At 44.7% G+C, this 15,117-nt stretch overlaps 1 protein-coding gene across 4 annotated transcripts in view; it reads right to left on the bottom strand.

Annotated features, from left to right (window-relative positions):
* Nucleotides 1-2,417: 2,417 nt before the first annotated feature.
* Nucleotides 2,418-15,117, bottom strand: part of alkal2b (ALK and LTK ligand 2b) — a 33,939-nt gene continuing 21,239 nt past the window's right edge. For all 4 annotated transcript variants that reach the window (XM_045710566.2, XM_082961353.1, XM_082961375.1 and 1 more), the window contains exons 3-6: nucleotides 15,006-15,059; nucleotides 14,051-14,131; nucleotides 6,740-6,813; nucleotides 2,418-4,085 (exon numbers count right to left, since the gene is read on the bottom strand). In XM_045710566.2, the coding sequence (XP_045566522.1) occupies nucleotides 6,749-6,813; nucleotides 14,051-14,131; nucleotides 15,006-15,059 (200 nt within the window). In that variant the 3' untranslated portion in view covers nucleotides 2,418-4,085; nucleotides 6,740-6,748. The remainder of the gene's footprint in view (nucleotides 4,086-6,739; nucleotides 6,814-14,050; nucleotides 14,132-15,005; nucleotides 15,060-15,117) is intronic.

Here is a 15,117-nt window from a genome sequence, read left to right as displayed (position 1 = left end):
ATTTCACTTGCTTTGGGAGTAATGTGAGTGTAGTGTTTATTGTCCATTTCACTTGCTTTGGGAGTAATGTGAGTGTAGTGTTTATTATCCATTTCACTTGCTTTGGGAGTAATGTGAGTGTAGTGTTTATTATCCATTTCACTTGCTTTGGGAGTAATGTGAGTGTAGTGTTTATTGTTAATTGTTTATTGTAGGAATCAGGGATCTGTTACACACACACACACACACACACACACACACACACACACACACACAGACATACACAGACATACAGATGACATGAGAATATGAAGGGAGAAGAAACATTGAATTGAATTAGAACAGAGAATCGTGTGTGTGTGTGTGTGTGTGTGTGTGTGTGTATGTGTGTGTGATATTGCTCCTCTTGAGTGATACTGCTGTTGAGCCTCGGGTGATCTGATTTCATTTCACATGTCTAATATTCAACTGTAACCAACACACACACACACACACACACACACACACAGTAACTGACTCATGATAGGAATTCCAGAAGGAACGCGTGAGAAAGGAGCGATAGAGAAGAAAAAGAGCCTCATGACCTGGTTAGTGTGTGTGTGTGTGTGTGTGTGTGTGTGTGTGTGTGTGTGTGTGTGTGTGTGTGTGTGTGTGTGTCTGTGTCTGTGTGTGTGTGTGTGTGTGTGTGTGTGTGTGTGTGTGTGTGTGTGTGTGTGTGCATTGCTGAGTGTCATATGGTTCTTAGTTAATGTCTTTCTTTACGTTCTGGTGGCGGGGGGGGTCTCACCTTGTGGTCAACTAACGGTCAGCTATAATAAACCTCGTGGTCAACTAACGGTCAGCTATAATAAACCTTGTGGTCAACTCACGGTCATCTATAATAAACCTCGTGGTCAACTAACGGTCAGCTATAATAAAACTCGTGGTCAACTCACGGTCAGCTATAATAAACCTCGTGGTCAACTAACGGTCAGCTATAATAAACCTCGTGGTCAACTCACGGTCAGCTATAATAAACCTCGTGGTCAACTAACGGTCAGCTATAATAAACCTCGTGGTCAACTAACGGTCAGCTATAATAAACCTCGTGGTCACGTCTCTCATCTCATCTCAGGCAGGCAGGACGGAAAAATAAACTTTGCTTTGAGCAACTTCCCTCTCTGCCTTGTATAGCAGTCTGCCAACACTAACATTGTTGAGTGGTTTACTATGTGTGTGTGTGTGTGTGTGTGTGTGTGTGTGTGTGTGTGTGTGTGTGTGTGTGTGTGTGTGTGTGTGTGTGTGTGTGTGTGTGTGTGTGAGTGTGTGCGGTTTTACTTTAATGAGCTTCTGTGACAACAGTACACTGAGAAAGGGTCACACTTTGTAAAGGCAGGCGAAGGGTTACACACACACAGAAACACACACACACACACACACACACACACACACACACACACACACACACACACACACACACACACTGAGGTCCGAAGTACCAGTCTCGCCTATTTCGCAAACAAAGCTTTCTTCACTCATGCTGCCAAACATACCCTTGTAAAACTGACTATCCTTGACTTTGGCGATGTCATTTACAAAATAGCCTCCAACACTCTACTCAGCAAATTGGATACAGTCTATCACAGTGCCATCCGTTTTGTCACCAAAGCACCATATTCTACCCACCACTGCGACCTGTATTCTCTCATTGGCTGGCCCTCGCTTCATATTCATCGCCAAACCCACTGGTTCCAGGTCATCTATAAGTCTTTGCTAGGTAAAGCCCCGCCTTATCTCAGCTCACTAGTCACCATAACAACACCCACCCGTAGCACACGCTCCAGCAGGTATATCTCACTGGTCATCCCCAAAGCCAATTCTTCCTTTGGCCGCCTTTCCTTCCAGTTCTCTGCTGCCAATGACTGGAATGAATTGCAAAGGTCACTGAAACAGGAGACTCATATCTCTCTCACAAACTTTAAGTATCAGCTGTCAGAGCAGCTCACAGATCACTGCACCTGTACATAGCCCATCTGTAAATAGCCCACCCAACTACCTCATTCCCATACTGTATTTATTTATTTTGCTCCTTTGCACCCCAGTATCTCTACTTGCACATTCATCTTCTGCACACCTATTACTCCAGTGTTAATTGCTAAATTGTAATTACTTTGCCACTATGGTCTATTTATTGCCTTACCTCCCTTATCTTACCTCATTTGCACACACTGTATACAGATTTTTTCTATTGTATTATTGACTGTACGTTTGTTTATTCTATGTGTAACTCTGTGTTGTTTGTGTCGCACTGCTTTGCTTTATCTTGGCCAGGTCGCAGTTGTAAATGAGAACTTGTTCTCAACTGGCCTACCTTGTTTAATAAAGGTGAAATAAAAATTCAATATATATTGCACATAAATATATTTCACTACAATAGTCATCATGGTCAAGAAACTTAATGTTATTTACCAAACACATTTATTTATATTTCATATATATTTAGTATTTACAATATTTACATTACAGGAAAGGTGTACACACAATGTGCAAAGAGACAATATATAAATATATCTGTATAATACCACATGTAACACATTGTTCAGACAGTTTGTTTCGCTGTCAAGTGGCGACGATGATCTCTTCTTTAGGAGTATTTCATAGACTAAGATTTAAACTGAGATCCCAAATGACACTCTATTCTCTACTGTTCCCCATCCACATGTAGATATAACCTCATTGGGCTCTGGTAACCTGGTAACCTCGTAGGACTCTGGTAACCCTGTAGGACTCTGGTAACCTGGTAACCTCGTAGGACTCTGGTAACCTGGTAACCTCATAGGGCTCTGGTAACCTGGTAACCACATAGAGCTCTGGTAACCTGGTAAACCCACATAGAGCTCTGGTATCCTGGTAACCATATAGGGCTCTGGTAACCTGGTAACCACATAGAGCACTGGTAACCTGGTAACCACATAGAGCTCTGGTAACCTGGTAACCACATAGAGCTCTGGTAACCTGGTAACCACATAGAGCTCTGGTAACCAGGTAACCACATAGAGCTCTGGTAACCTGGTAACCACATAGGGCTCTGGTAACCTGGTAAACCCACATAGGGCTCTGGTAACCTGGTAACCACATAGGGCTCTGGTAACCTGGTAACCACATAGGGCTCTGGTAACCTGGTAAACCCACATAGGGCTCTGGTAACCTCATAGGGCTCTGGTAAGTGAAGTATAGGGAATAGGCTGTGATGTCAGATTGGTCCTCATTGGGTTGCAAAATTCCGGTAACTTTCCCCAAATTCCTAGGTTTTCCATAACTCCTGAAGCAGTGTGGCATACTCCTCCTCCTGCAGTAGGGAGTCCTGATGCAGATCACCAGCCTACCAGTCAGGCATTCCATCAGGAATTATATTACTACCAGGCTACCAATCAGGTCATTCCATCAGGAATTATATTACTACCAGGCTACCAATCAGGTCATTCCATCAGAGATTAGTTCACTTCTGTGGTTCTCTGCATCTGAGTAATGTAGCTGAAGAACATATCAGGATGTCTGTCTGTCTGTCTGTCTGTCTGTCTGTCTGTCTGTCTGTCTGTCTGTCTGTCTGTCTGTCTGTCTGTCTGTCAATCCGTGTGTCTGTCTGTCCGTGTGTCTGTCTGGTTGTCCGTCCGTGTGTCTGTCTATCTGTCCGTGTGTCTGTCTGGTTGTCCGTCCGTGTGTCTGTCTGTCTGTCCGTGTGTCCGCCTGTCTGTCTTTGTCTGTCTGTCAGTCTGTCTGTCTGTCTGTCTGTCTGTCTACAACCACAGCTCAGAGACCACCAACCAAACTCCAACCAAATGTTGTTGTTCTAACCCATGAAGGCATGTCAATGAATACAGAAGCACTCCCGCATAGTGTCATGATATAATCCAAGTGTCGTAAAATAACTTCCACGTGTCGTCATGGTTTTTTGGCAGCTGAACTCGGAGATTGTCCGAATGTAGAATTGAGTAAAGTAGAGTAGAGTAGAGTATGTGTGAGCTTCTATGAACGTCCTAACATAACTAACGTTCCCCATGACACATATAGATAGTACTAGCAGTCTGTCTGTTCATCTTCCAAGGCACTTCTCTCTTTCATGGGCTCTGTTGAGAGAGCGAGACAGAGAGACAGAGACACAGACAGAGAGAGAGAGAGAGACACACATTTAGTGAACTTTGTACTTGGCTGCATGTGGAATTTCTTCCTAGAGAAAGTGGCCTGAGAAGGCTTCAGTGGTATTAATAACATATAGAGACATGACAGACTAATGATATATCTGGAGAGACAGAGAGGGGGAGAGACAAAGAGAGAGAGAGAGAGAGAGAGAGAGAGGGGAGAGACAGAGAGAGAGAGAGAGAGAGAGAGGGGAGAGACAGAGAGAGAGAGAGCGGGGAGAGAGACAGAGAGAGAGAGAGAGGGGAGAGACAGAGAGAGAGAGGGGGGAGAGACAGAGAGAGAGAGTTGGAGAGAGAGAGAGAGAGAGAGAGGGGGGAGAGACAGAGAGAGAGAGAGAGAGGGGAGAGACAGAGAGAGAGAGAGAGAGGGGGGGGGAGAGACAGCGAGAGAGAGTTGGAGAGAGGGGGAGATACAGAGAGAGAGAGTTGGAGAGAGAGGGAGAGACAGAGAGAGAGAGTTGGAGAGAGGGGGAGAGAGGGAGGGAGGGACGGCGGGCGGGCGGGAGAGAGAGAAAGAAAAGAGCAAAACAGTAATAGCGATGACAGTCTGATGATATATTTGACTGTAATATATATACACACATTTATTTTCACTGTTTCACATGGGTAATATCTACAATAAAAAAACATTATTCTGTTTTCTCCATTTTAATGTCTTTCTGGAATTCTTTTGATTTGACGACGCTACCACTAAATCAACGGCTGCAGAATGACACTGGAATTTACAAACCTACGAACTATTTGTTATTGAATTCAACGACTGAATTATACTGCTATGGAGCTCAGCCCTACAGCACACACACACACACACACACACACACACACACACACACACACACACACACACACACACACACACACACACACACACACACACACACACACCGTCAGCCTAGCATATAATTCACTTTTACTAGCGGGAGGAAACGCATGCTGATTTATATGCTATAAAGATACTCATTATATACGCTCTACCGCTTAAACACTGGGAGAAAGAGGTGACAAGGTAGAGAGAGAGGGAAGGATGAAAGGAGAGAGGAAACGTTAGAAAGAGGGAAGGAGGGAGAGAGAGAGGTGAAGCGATAGAGAGAAAGATGGAAGGAGGGAGAGAGAGGAAGACAGAAGGAGGGAGAGAGAGAGAGGTGAAGCGATAGAGAGAAAGAGAAGGAGGGAGAGAGAGAGGTGAAGTAATAGAGAGAAAGAGGGAAGGAGGGAAGGAGGGAGAGAGAGAGGTGAAGTAATAGAGAGAAAGAGGGAAGGAGAGAGGGAAAGAGAGAAGGAGAGAGAGAGGAAGAGAGAGGGAAAGAGAAAAGGAGGGAGCGAGAGAGAGGAAGAGAGAGGGAAAGAAAGAAGGAGAGAGAGAGAGGAAGAGAGAGGGAAAGAGACAAGGAGGGGAGAGAGAGGAAGAGATGGAGGGTGAGAGAGAGGGAAAGAGAGAAGGAGGGAGAGAGAGGGAAAGAGAGAAGAGGGGAGAGAGAGAGAAGAAGAGATGGAGGGAGAGATAGAGGGAAAGAGAAGGAGGGGGGGAGAGAGAGAGGGAGAGATAGAGGGAAATAGAGAAGGAGGGGGTGAGATAGAGGGAGAGATAGAGGGAAAGTGAGAAGGTGGGGGGAGAGAGAGAGGAAGAGAGAGGGAAAGAGAGAAGAAGGGGTAGAGAGAGAGGAAGAGAGAGAAGGGGAAGAGAGAGGGAAAGAGACAAGGAGGGAGAGAGAGAGGAAGAGAGAGGGAAAGAGAGAAGGAGGGAGAGAGAGAGGAAGAGGGAAAGAGAGGAGGGAGAGAGAGAGGAAGAGGGAAAGAGAGGAGGGAGAGAGAGAGGAAGAGAGAGGGAAAGTGAGAAGGTGGGGGGAGAGAGAGAGGAAGAGAGAGGGAAAGAGAGAAGAAGGGGTAGAGAGAGAGGAAGAGAGAGAAGGGGAAGAGAGAGGGAAAGAGACAAGGAGGGAGAGAGAGAGGAAGAGAGAAGGAGGGAGAGAGAGAGGAAGAGGGAAAGAGAGGAAGAGGGAAAGAGAGGAGGGAGAGAGAGAGGAAGAGAGAGGGAAAGAGAGAAGGAGGGAGAGAGAGAGGAAGAGGGAAAGAGAGGAGGGAGAGAGAGAGGAAGAGAGAGGGAAAGAGAAAAGGAGGGAGTGAGTGAGAGAGAGGAAGAGAGGGAAAGAGACAAGGAGGGGAGAGAGAGGAAATAGAGGGAAGGAGGGTGAGAGAGAGGGAAAGAGAAGGAGAGAGAGAGAGGGAAAGAGACAAGGAGGGGGGAGAGAGGAAATAGAGGGAAGGAGGGTGAGAGAGAGGGAAAGAGAGAAGAGGGGAGAGAGAGAGAAGAAGAGATGGAGGAGGGGGAGAGAGAGAGGGGGAGAGATAGAGGGAAAGAGAGAAGGAGGGGGAGGGGGGAGAGAGAGGGAAAGAGAGAAGAAGGGGGAGAGAGAGGAAGAGAGAGGGAACAAGAGAAGAAGGGGGAGAGAGAGAGGAAGAAAGAGGGAAAGAGAGGAGGGAGCGAGAGAGAGGAAGAGAGAGGGAAAGAGAGAAGGAGGGGGAGAGAGAGAGGAAGAGAGAGGAAGAGATAGAGAAAGTGAGATAATCTTCCATAGTCTTACCAGGGTATTCTACCTCTCTGTACACCTCTGACTGCCTGCCAATCTGGTGAGAAGACGGGCACACCTCTTATAGTCTGAAAAACAAAACACACCACAGGTCAGTCTACAAACAACAATGTTTTGAGTAACTCACACATTGTTAGAGTAAGTCGTTATTGCTGGAATGCATCGTTGTTATAATTTAGAATAATGACATATACACTGAGTGTACAAAACATTAGGAACACCTGCTCTTTCCCTGATGTAGACTGACCAGGTGAATCCAGGCTGCTTTCTCGGGAACGGGCCCAAATCCTCGTCATTTGCGTGAAGAAAAGATGGAGAAAAAGGAGTCGGGGGTCGGGCTTCCTTCGGATAATTCTTAGGCGAGTGAGTACACCTCCACTACCATCCGTTTTATTGGCCAACGTCATTGGAAAACAAAATGGATGATATACGATCAAGACTATCCTACCAACGGGACATTAAAAACTGTAATATCTTATGTTTCACTGAGTCGTGACTGAACGACGACACGGATAATATAAAACTGGCGGGATTATCCATGCATCAGCAGGACAGAGAAGCTACATCTGCTAAAACGAGGAGCGGAGGTGTGTGTCTATTTGTCAATAACAGCTGGTGCCTAATATTAAAGATAAACTGTAGACCACACTATCTACCAAGAGACTTTTCAACTATATTTTTTGTAGCCATCTATTTACCACCACAAACCGATTCTGGCACTAAGACTGCACTCAACGAGCTGTATAAGGCCAAAAGGAAACTCATTTGCTCATCCAGAAGCGGCACACCTAGTGGCCGGGGACTGTAATGCAAGAAAACTTAAATCCGTTTTACCTCTTTTCTACCAGCATGTTAAATGTGCAACCAGAGGGGGAAAAAACTCTAGACCACCTTTACTCCACACAGAGACGCATACAAAGCTCTCCCTCGCCATCCATTTGGCAAATCTGACCAGAATTCTATCCTCCTTATTCCTGATTACAAGCAAAAACTAAAGCAGGAAGTACCAGTGACTCGCTCAATACGGAAGTGGTTAGATGACGCGGATGCTACGCTACAGGACTATTTTGCTAGCACAGACTGGAATATGTTCATGGATTCATCCAATGTCATTGAGCATTATAACCCCTCAGTCATCGGCTTTATCAGTAAGTGCATCGACGACGTCGTCCCCACAGTGACCGTACGTACTTATCCCAACCAGAAGCCATGGATTACAGGCAACACCCACATCGAGCTAAAGTGTAGAGCTGACGCGTTCAAGGAGAGGGACATTAACCTCTCACGGTTCACACTATTCAACAGCCAGTGAAAAATCAGAGCGCCAAATTCAAAACCACAAAATGTCATAATTCAAAGTTCTCAAACATAGGACTATTTTACACCATTTTATAGATACACTTCTTCTGAATCGAACCACGTTGTCCAATTTCAAAAAGGCTTTACAGCGAAAGCAAAACATTAGATTATGTTAGGAGAGTACATAGACACAAATAACCACACAGCCATTTTCCAAGCAACTAGATGCATCACAAATACCCCAAACACAGCTAAATGAAGCACTAACCTTTGACGATCTTCATCAGATGATACTCCTAGGACATCATGTTACACAATACATGCATTTTATGTTCGATCAAGTTCATATTTGTATCCATAAACCCCATTTTACATTGGCTCGTGACGTTCAGAAAATATTTTGCCTCCAATACTCCCGGTGGATCAGCACAACAATTTACAAAAATACTTGTCATAAACGTTGATAAAATATTAAACTGTCATTCAAAGAATTATAGATTAACATCTCCTTTATGCTAACGCTGTGACAGATTTCAAAAAAGCTTCAAGAGGAAAGCACACTTTGCAATAATCTGAGTACTGCGCTCAGAAAAATACACTAGGCAATACAGATACCCGCCATTTTGGAGTCATCTAAAATATTAAATAGCATTAGAAATATTCACTTACCTTTGATGATCTTCATCAGAAGGCACTTTCAGGAATTCCAGCTCCCCAATAAATGTTGCTTTGTTCGATGAAGTCCATAATTTATGTCCAAATAGCTCCTTGTTGTTAGCGCGTTCTGTTAGCTACTCCAAGTGTCGGAAAATGTCACGACGAAAAGTAAAAAAAGTTCTATTTACGTTCGTTCAAACATGTCAAACGTTGTATAGCATCAATCTTTAGGGCCTTTATCACTTAGAACTTCAATAACATTCCAACCAGACGATTCCATTGTCTTGAAAAATGTTTTGGAACACAGCTACCACTCACGTGAAAGCGCGCCAATGAACTGATGTCCTTCCCTGGGTCACCAACTTCCCCACCTTCTTGTTCGCTCTCTGTTCATCATAGACGCCTCAAACAACTTTCTAAAGACTGTTGACATCTAGTGGAAGCCTTAGAAAGTGCAAAATGAACCCTAAGTCACTGTGTGTTCGATAGGCAATGACTTGAAAGGACTACAAGCACCAGAATTCTCACTTCCTGGTTAGATTTGTCTCAGGTTTTTGCCTGCCATATAAGTTCTGTTATACTCACAGACATCATTCAAACAGTTTTAGAAACTTCAGAGTGTTTTCTATCCAAATCTACTAATAATATGCATATTCTGTGAAAATACTGCCGTGAAAATACTGCCCCCTACCCTAGAGTGGTTAATCCGTACGCTTATAAGAAACCCCGCTATGCCCTCAGACGAACCATCAAACAGGCAAAGCATCAATACAGGATTAAGACTGAATCCTACTACACCGGCTCTGACGTTCATCGGAAGTGGCAGGGCTTGAAAACTATTATGGACTAAAAAGGGAAACCCAGCCGTGAGCTGCCCAGTGATGCAAGCCTACCAGACGACCTAAATGTCTTTTATGCTCGTTTCGAGGCAAGCAACACTGAAGCATGCATGAGAGCACCAGCTGTTCCAGACAACTGTGTGATAACGCTCTCGGTAGCCGATGTGAGCAAGACCTTTAAACTGGTCAGAAAGCCGCGGGGCCAGACAGATTACCAGGACGTGTACTCAAAGCATGCACAGACCAACTGGCAAGTGTCTTCACTGACATTTTCAACCTCACCTTGACCGAGTCTGTAATACCTTCATGTTTCTAGAAACCACCATAATCCTTGTGCCCAAGGAAGCGAAGGTAACCTGCCTAAATGATTACCGCCCCGTAGCACTCACTCCGGTAGCCATGAAGGGCTGTGAAAGGCTGGCCATGGCTCACATCAACAGCATCATCCCGGATACCCTAGACCCACTCCAATTTGCATACCACCCCAACAGATCCACAGATCTCCACAGATGACGCAACCTCAATCACACTCCACACTACCCTTTCCCACCTGGACAAAAGGAACACCTATGTCAGAATGCTGTTCATTGACTACAGCTCAGCATTCAACACCATCGCGCCCACAAAGCTCATCACTAAGCTAAGGACCCTGGGACTAAACACCTCCCTCTGCAACTGGATCCTGGACTTCTTGACGGGCCGCCCCCAGATGGTAAGGGTAGACAACAACACATCTGCCACGCTGATCCTCAACACTGGGGCCCCTCAGGGTGCATGCTTAGTCCCCTCCTGTACTCCCTGTTCACCCATGACTGTGTGGCCAAACACGACTCCAACACCATCATTACATTTGTGGATGACACGACAGTGGAAGGTCTGATTACCGATAACGATGAGACAGCCTATAGAGATGAGGTCAGAGACCTGGCTGTGTGGTGCCAGAACAACAACCTCTCCCTCAATGTGAGCAAGACAAAGGAGCTAATCGTGGACAACAGGAAAAGGGGGGCCAAACAGGCCCCCATTAACATTTACAGGGCAGTAGTGGAGCGATTTGAGTGTTTCAAGTTCTATTGTGTCCACATCACAAACAAACTATCATGGTCCAAACACACCAAGACAGTTGTGAAGAGGGCACGGCAACACCTTTCCCCCCTCAGGAGACTGAAAAGATTTGGTATGGGTACCCAGATCCTCTGGGTATGGGTACCCAAAAGTTCTACACCTGCACCATCGAGAGCATCCTGACCGGTTGCATCACAGCCTGGTATGGCAACTGCTCGGCATCTGACCGTAAGGCGCTACAGAGGGTGGTGTGTACGGCCCAGTACATCACTGGGGCCAAGCTTCCTGCCATCCAGGACGTATATACTAGGCGGTGTTAGAGGAAAGGACCCCAAAATTGTCAAAGACTCCAGCCACCCCAAGTCATAGACTGTTCTCTCTGCTACCGCACGGAAAGCAGTACTGGAGCCCCAAGTCTAGGACCAAAAGGCTCCTTAACAGCTTCTATCCCCAAGCCATAAGACTGCTGAACAATTAATAAAATGGCTACCTGGACTATTTATATAGACCCCCCTCCCTGTCCCCCATTTGTTTTTACACTGCTGCTACTCGCTGTTTATTATCTACTCATAGTCACTTCACCCCTACCTACATATACAAATTACCTTGACTAACCTGTACCCCCACACATTGACTCAGTACCGGTACCCCCTGTATATAGCCTCGTTGTTGTGATTTTATTGTGTTACTTTTTACAATTTTTTACTTTAGTTTATTTGGTAAGGTCTACTACACCTGTTGTATTCTTCGCATGTGACAAATAAAGTTTGATTTGATTGGAGTCAACATGGTCCAGCATCCGAGTGGAACGCTTTTGACACCTTGTAGTGTCACGCCCTGACCTTAGAGATCCCCTTTATTCTCTATTTGGTTAGGTCAGGGTGTGACTAGGGTGGGCTATCTATGTTTTCTATTTCTTTGTTGGCCTGGTATGGTTCTCAATCAGAGGCAGCTGTCTATCGTTGTCTCTGATTGGGGATCATACTTAGGCAGCCTTTTTCCACTTTTATTTTGTGGGATCTTGTTTATGCCTTGTGCTGTCTAGCCCTGCAGAACGTTACGTTCGGTTTTGTATTTTGTTGGTGTTCATCTAATAAAGAAAGATGTAAGCTTACCACGCTGCACCTTGGTCCAATGTTTACGACGAGCGTAACATGTAGAGTCCATGCCCTGACGAATTGAGGCTGTTCTGAGGGTGGGGCGGGGGGTGGGGTTCAGGAAAGGTGTTCCTAATGTTTTAAAAACTCAGTGTATATACAATACCAGTCAAAAGTTTGGAAACACCTACTCATTCCAGGGCTTTTCTTTATTTTTACTATTTTATACATAAAATAATAGTGAAGACATCAAAACAATGAAAAAAATAGTTGCTAGTTCTGAACATCACATGCTAATGTAAAAAGCTGTTTTTTGATATAAATATGAACTTGATTGAACAAAATATGCATGTATTGTATAACATAATGTCCTAGGAGTGTCATCTGATGAAGATCATCAAAGGTTAGTGCTGCATTTAGCTGTGTTTTTGTTTTTGTGACATATATGCTTGCTTGCTTGCTTGTGTGGTTATTTCTGGCTATGTACTCTCCTAACATAATCTAATGTTTTGCTTTCGCTGTAAAGCCTTTTTGAAATTGGACAATGTGGTTAGATTAATGAGAGTCTTATCTTTCAAATGGTGTAAAATAGTCCTATGTTTGAGAACTTTGAATTATGACATTTTGTGGTTTTACATTTGGCGCTCTGATGTGTCACTGGCTGTTGAATAGTGCGGGACGATTTCGTCCCACCTACCCTAGAGAGGTTAATGCATTTGAGCCAATCAGATGTGTTGTGACAAGGTAGGGGGGGTGGAGGGTATACAGAAGACAGCCCTATTGGGTAAAATACCAAGTCCATATTATGGCAAGAACAGCTCAAATAAGCAAAGAGAAACGATAGTCCATCATTTCTTTGAGACATGAAGGTCAGTCAATATGGAAAATGAAGAAACTTTAAAAGTTCTTGACAAGTGCAGTCGCAAAAACCATCAAGCGCTATGATGAAACTGGCTCTCATGAGGACCGCCACAGGAATGGAAGAACCAGAGTTACCTTTGCTGCAGAGGATGAGTTCATTAGAGTTACCAGCCTCAGAAATTGCAGCCCAAATAAATGCATCATGGAGTTCAAGTAACAGTCACATCTCAACATCTGCATGAATCAGGCCTTCATGGTCGAATTGCTGCAAAGAAACCACTACTAAAGGACACTAATAAGAAGAACAGACTTGTTTGGGCCAAGAAACATGAGCAATGGACATTAGACCGGTGGAAATCTGATTTTTGGTTCCAACCGCCGTGTCTTTGTGAGACGCAGAGTAGGTGAACGGATGATCTCAGCATGTGTTGTTCCCACCGTGAAGCATGGAGGAGGAGGTGTGATGGTGTGGGGGAGCTTTGTTGGTGACACTGTTAGTGATTTATTTAGAATTCAAGACATACTTAACCAGCATGGCTGCCACAGCATTCTGCAGTGATAAGCCATCCCATCTGGTTTGCGCTTAGTGGGACTATCATTTGTTTTTCAACAGGACAATGACCCAACACACCTCCAGGCTGTGTAAGGGCTATTTGACCGAGAAGGAGAGTGATGGAGTGCTGCATCAGATGACCTGGCCTCCACAATCACCCAATCTCAACCCAATTGAGATGGTTTATAATGAGTTGGACCGCAGAGTGAAGGAAACGCAGACAACTAGTGCTCAGCATATGTGGAAACTCCTTCCAAACTGTTGGAAAAACATTACAAGTGAAGCTGGACGAGATAATGCCAAGAGTGTTCAAAGCTGTCATCAAGGCAAAGGGTGGCTACTTAGAAAAAATCTATAAATCTAAAATACATTTTGATTTGTTTAACACTTTTTTTTGGTTACTACATGAATCCATATGTGTTATTTCATAGTTCTGATGTCTTTCACTATTATTCTGCAATGCAGAACATTTTTTAAATAAAGAAAACCCTTGAATGCGTAGCTGTGTCCAAACCTTGGACTGGTACTGTATATAGTTGCCATTCTGATATCTGTTTAGTCAATGGGCAGACACAAGACATGTCAGAAGATGATATCAGTTGTACAATTCTGGTAACTTTTCAAAAATTCCCAAGTTTTCCAGAAATCCTGGTGGATGGATTCCGGATTTCCTGCTTTTTTCAGGAACCAGGATTTCAAGAAAAAGTTATTTTGCAACTCTATATCAGAAGTATATGAGTGTAATGAAAGAGGCAATACGCTTGGCTGTAGATAAACATCTGGCTTCCCCTTCCTTCTTCCGTGTGTGCGTGTGCGTGTGCGTGTGCGTGTGTGTGTGTGTGTGTGTGTGTGTGTGTGTGTGTGTGTGTGTGTGTGTGTGTGTGTGTGTGTGTGTGTGTGTGTGTGTGGGGATATTTCCACCATTAATACTCACAGGCAGGGATGGTACAGTCTCTGGTGTTGTGGTATAGTCTATAGAAATGTTTCCTACACTTTGGGTTAAAGTATAGTGGACCTGAAACACACACAGAGACACAGACAGAAGTTACACTGGTGAACACACACACATACTCATACTCTTACTCTCACCAACTCACTCTCACACACTCACTCACACTCACACACACACACACACACACACACACACACACACACACACACACACACACACACACACACACACACACACACACACACACACACACACACACACACACACACACACACACACACACACACACACACCGAGACACAGACAGAAGTTACACTGGTGAACACAGACACATACTCATACTCGTACTCTCACCAATACTCTCACACATACTCACACATACTCACACATACTCACACATACTCTCACACACACACACACACACACACACACACACACACACGCACACACACACACACACACACACACACACACACACACACACACACACACACACACACACACACACACACACACACACACACACACACACAGAGACACAGACAGAAGTTACACTGGTGAACACAGACACATACTCATACTCGTACTCTCACCAATACTCTCACACATACTCACACATACTCACACATACTCACACATACTCTCACACACACACACACACACACACACACACACACACACACACACACACACACACACACACACACACACACACACACACACACACGAGACACAGACAGAAGTTACACTGGTGAACACACACACATACTCATACTCGTACTCTCACCAATACTCTCACACACACACACACACACACACACACACACACACACACACACACACACACACACACACACACACACACACACACACACACACACACACACACACACACACACGACAGACAGAGAGAGAGAGAGAAGCAGTAGTGTCTGACCTGTTAGGTGTTTGAGGAACTTCTCCTTTTGCCTCAGGTCTCTGGGGAACACCTCTGCGAGTACAGGAAATAAACACCATTTTGACCACATGAAAGGTGGACTGACGGACAA

Source organism: Salmo salar, chromosome 01 (assembly GCF_965601325.2).
Source record: "Salmo salar chromosome 01, fSalSal1, whole genome shotgun sequence".
NCBI lineage: Eukaryota > Metazoa > Chordata > Actinopteri > Salmoniformes > Salmonidae > Salmo > Salmo salar.
This window is presented reverse-complemented; position numbering and strand designations above follow the sequence as displayed.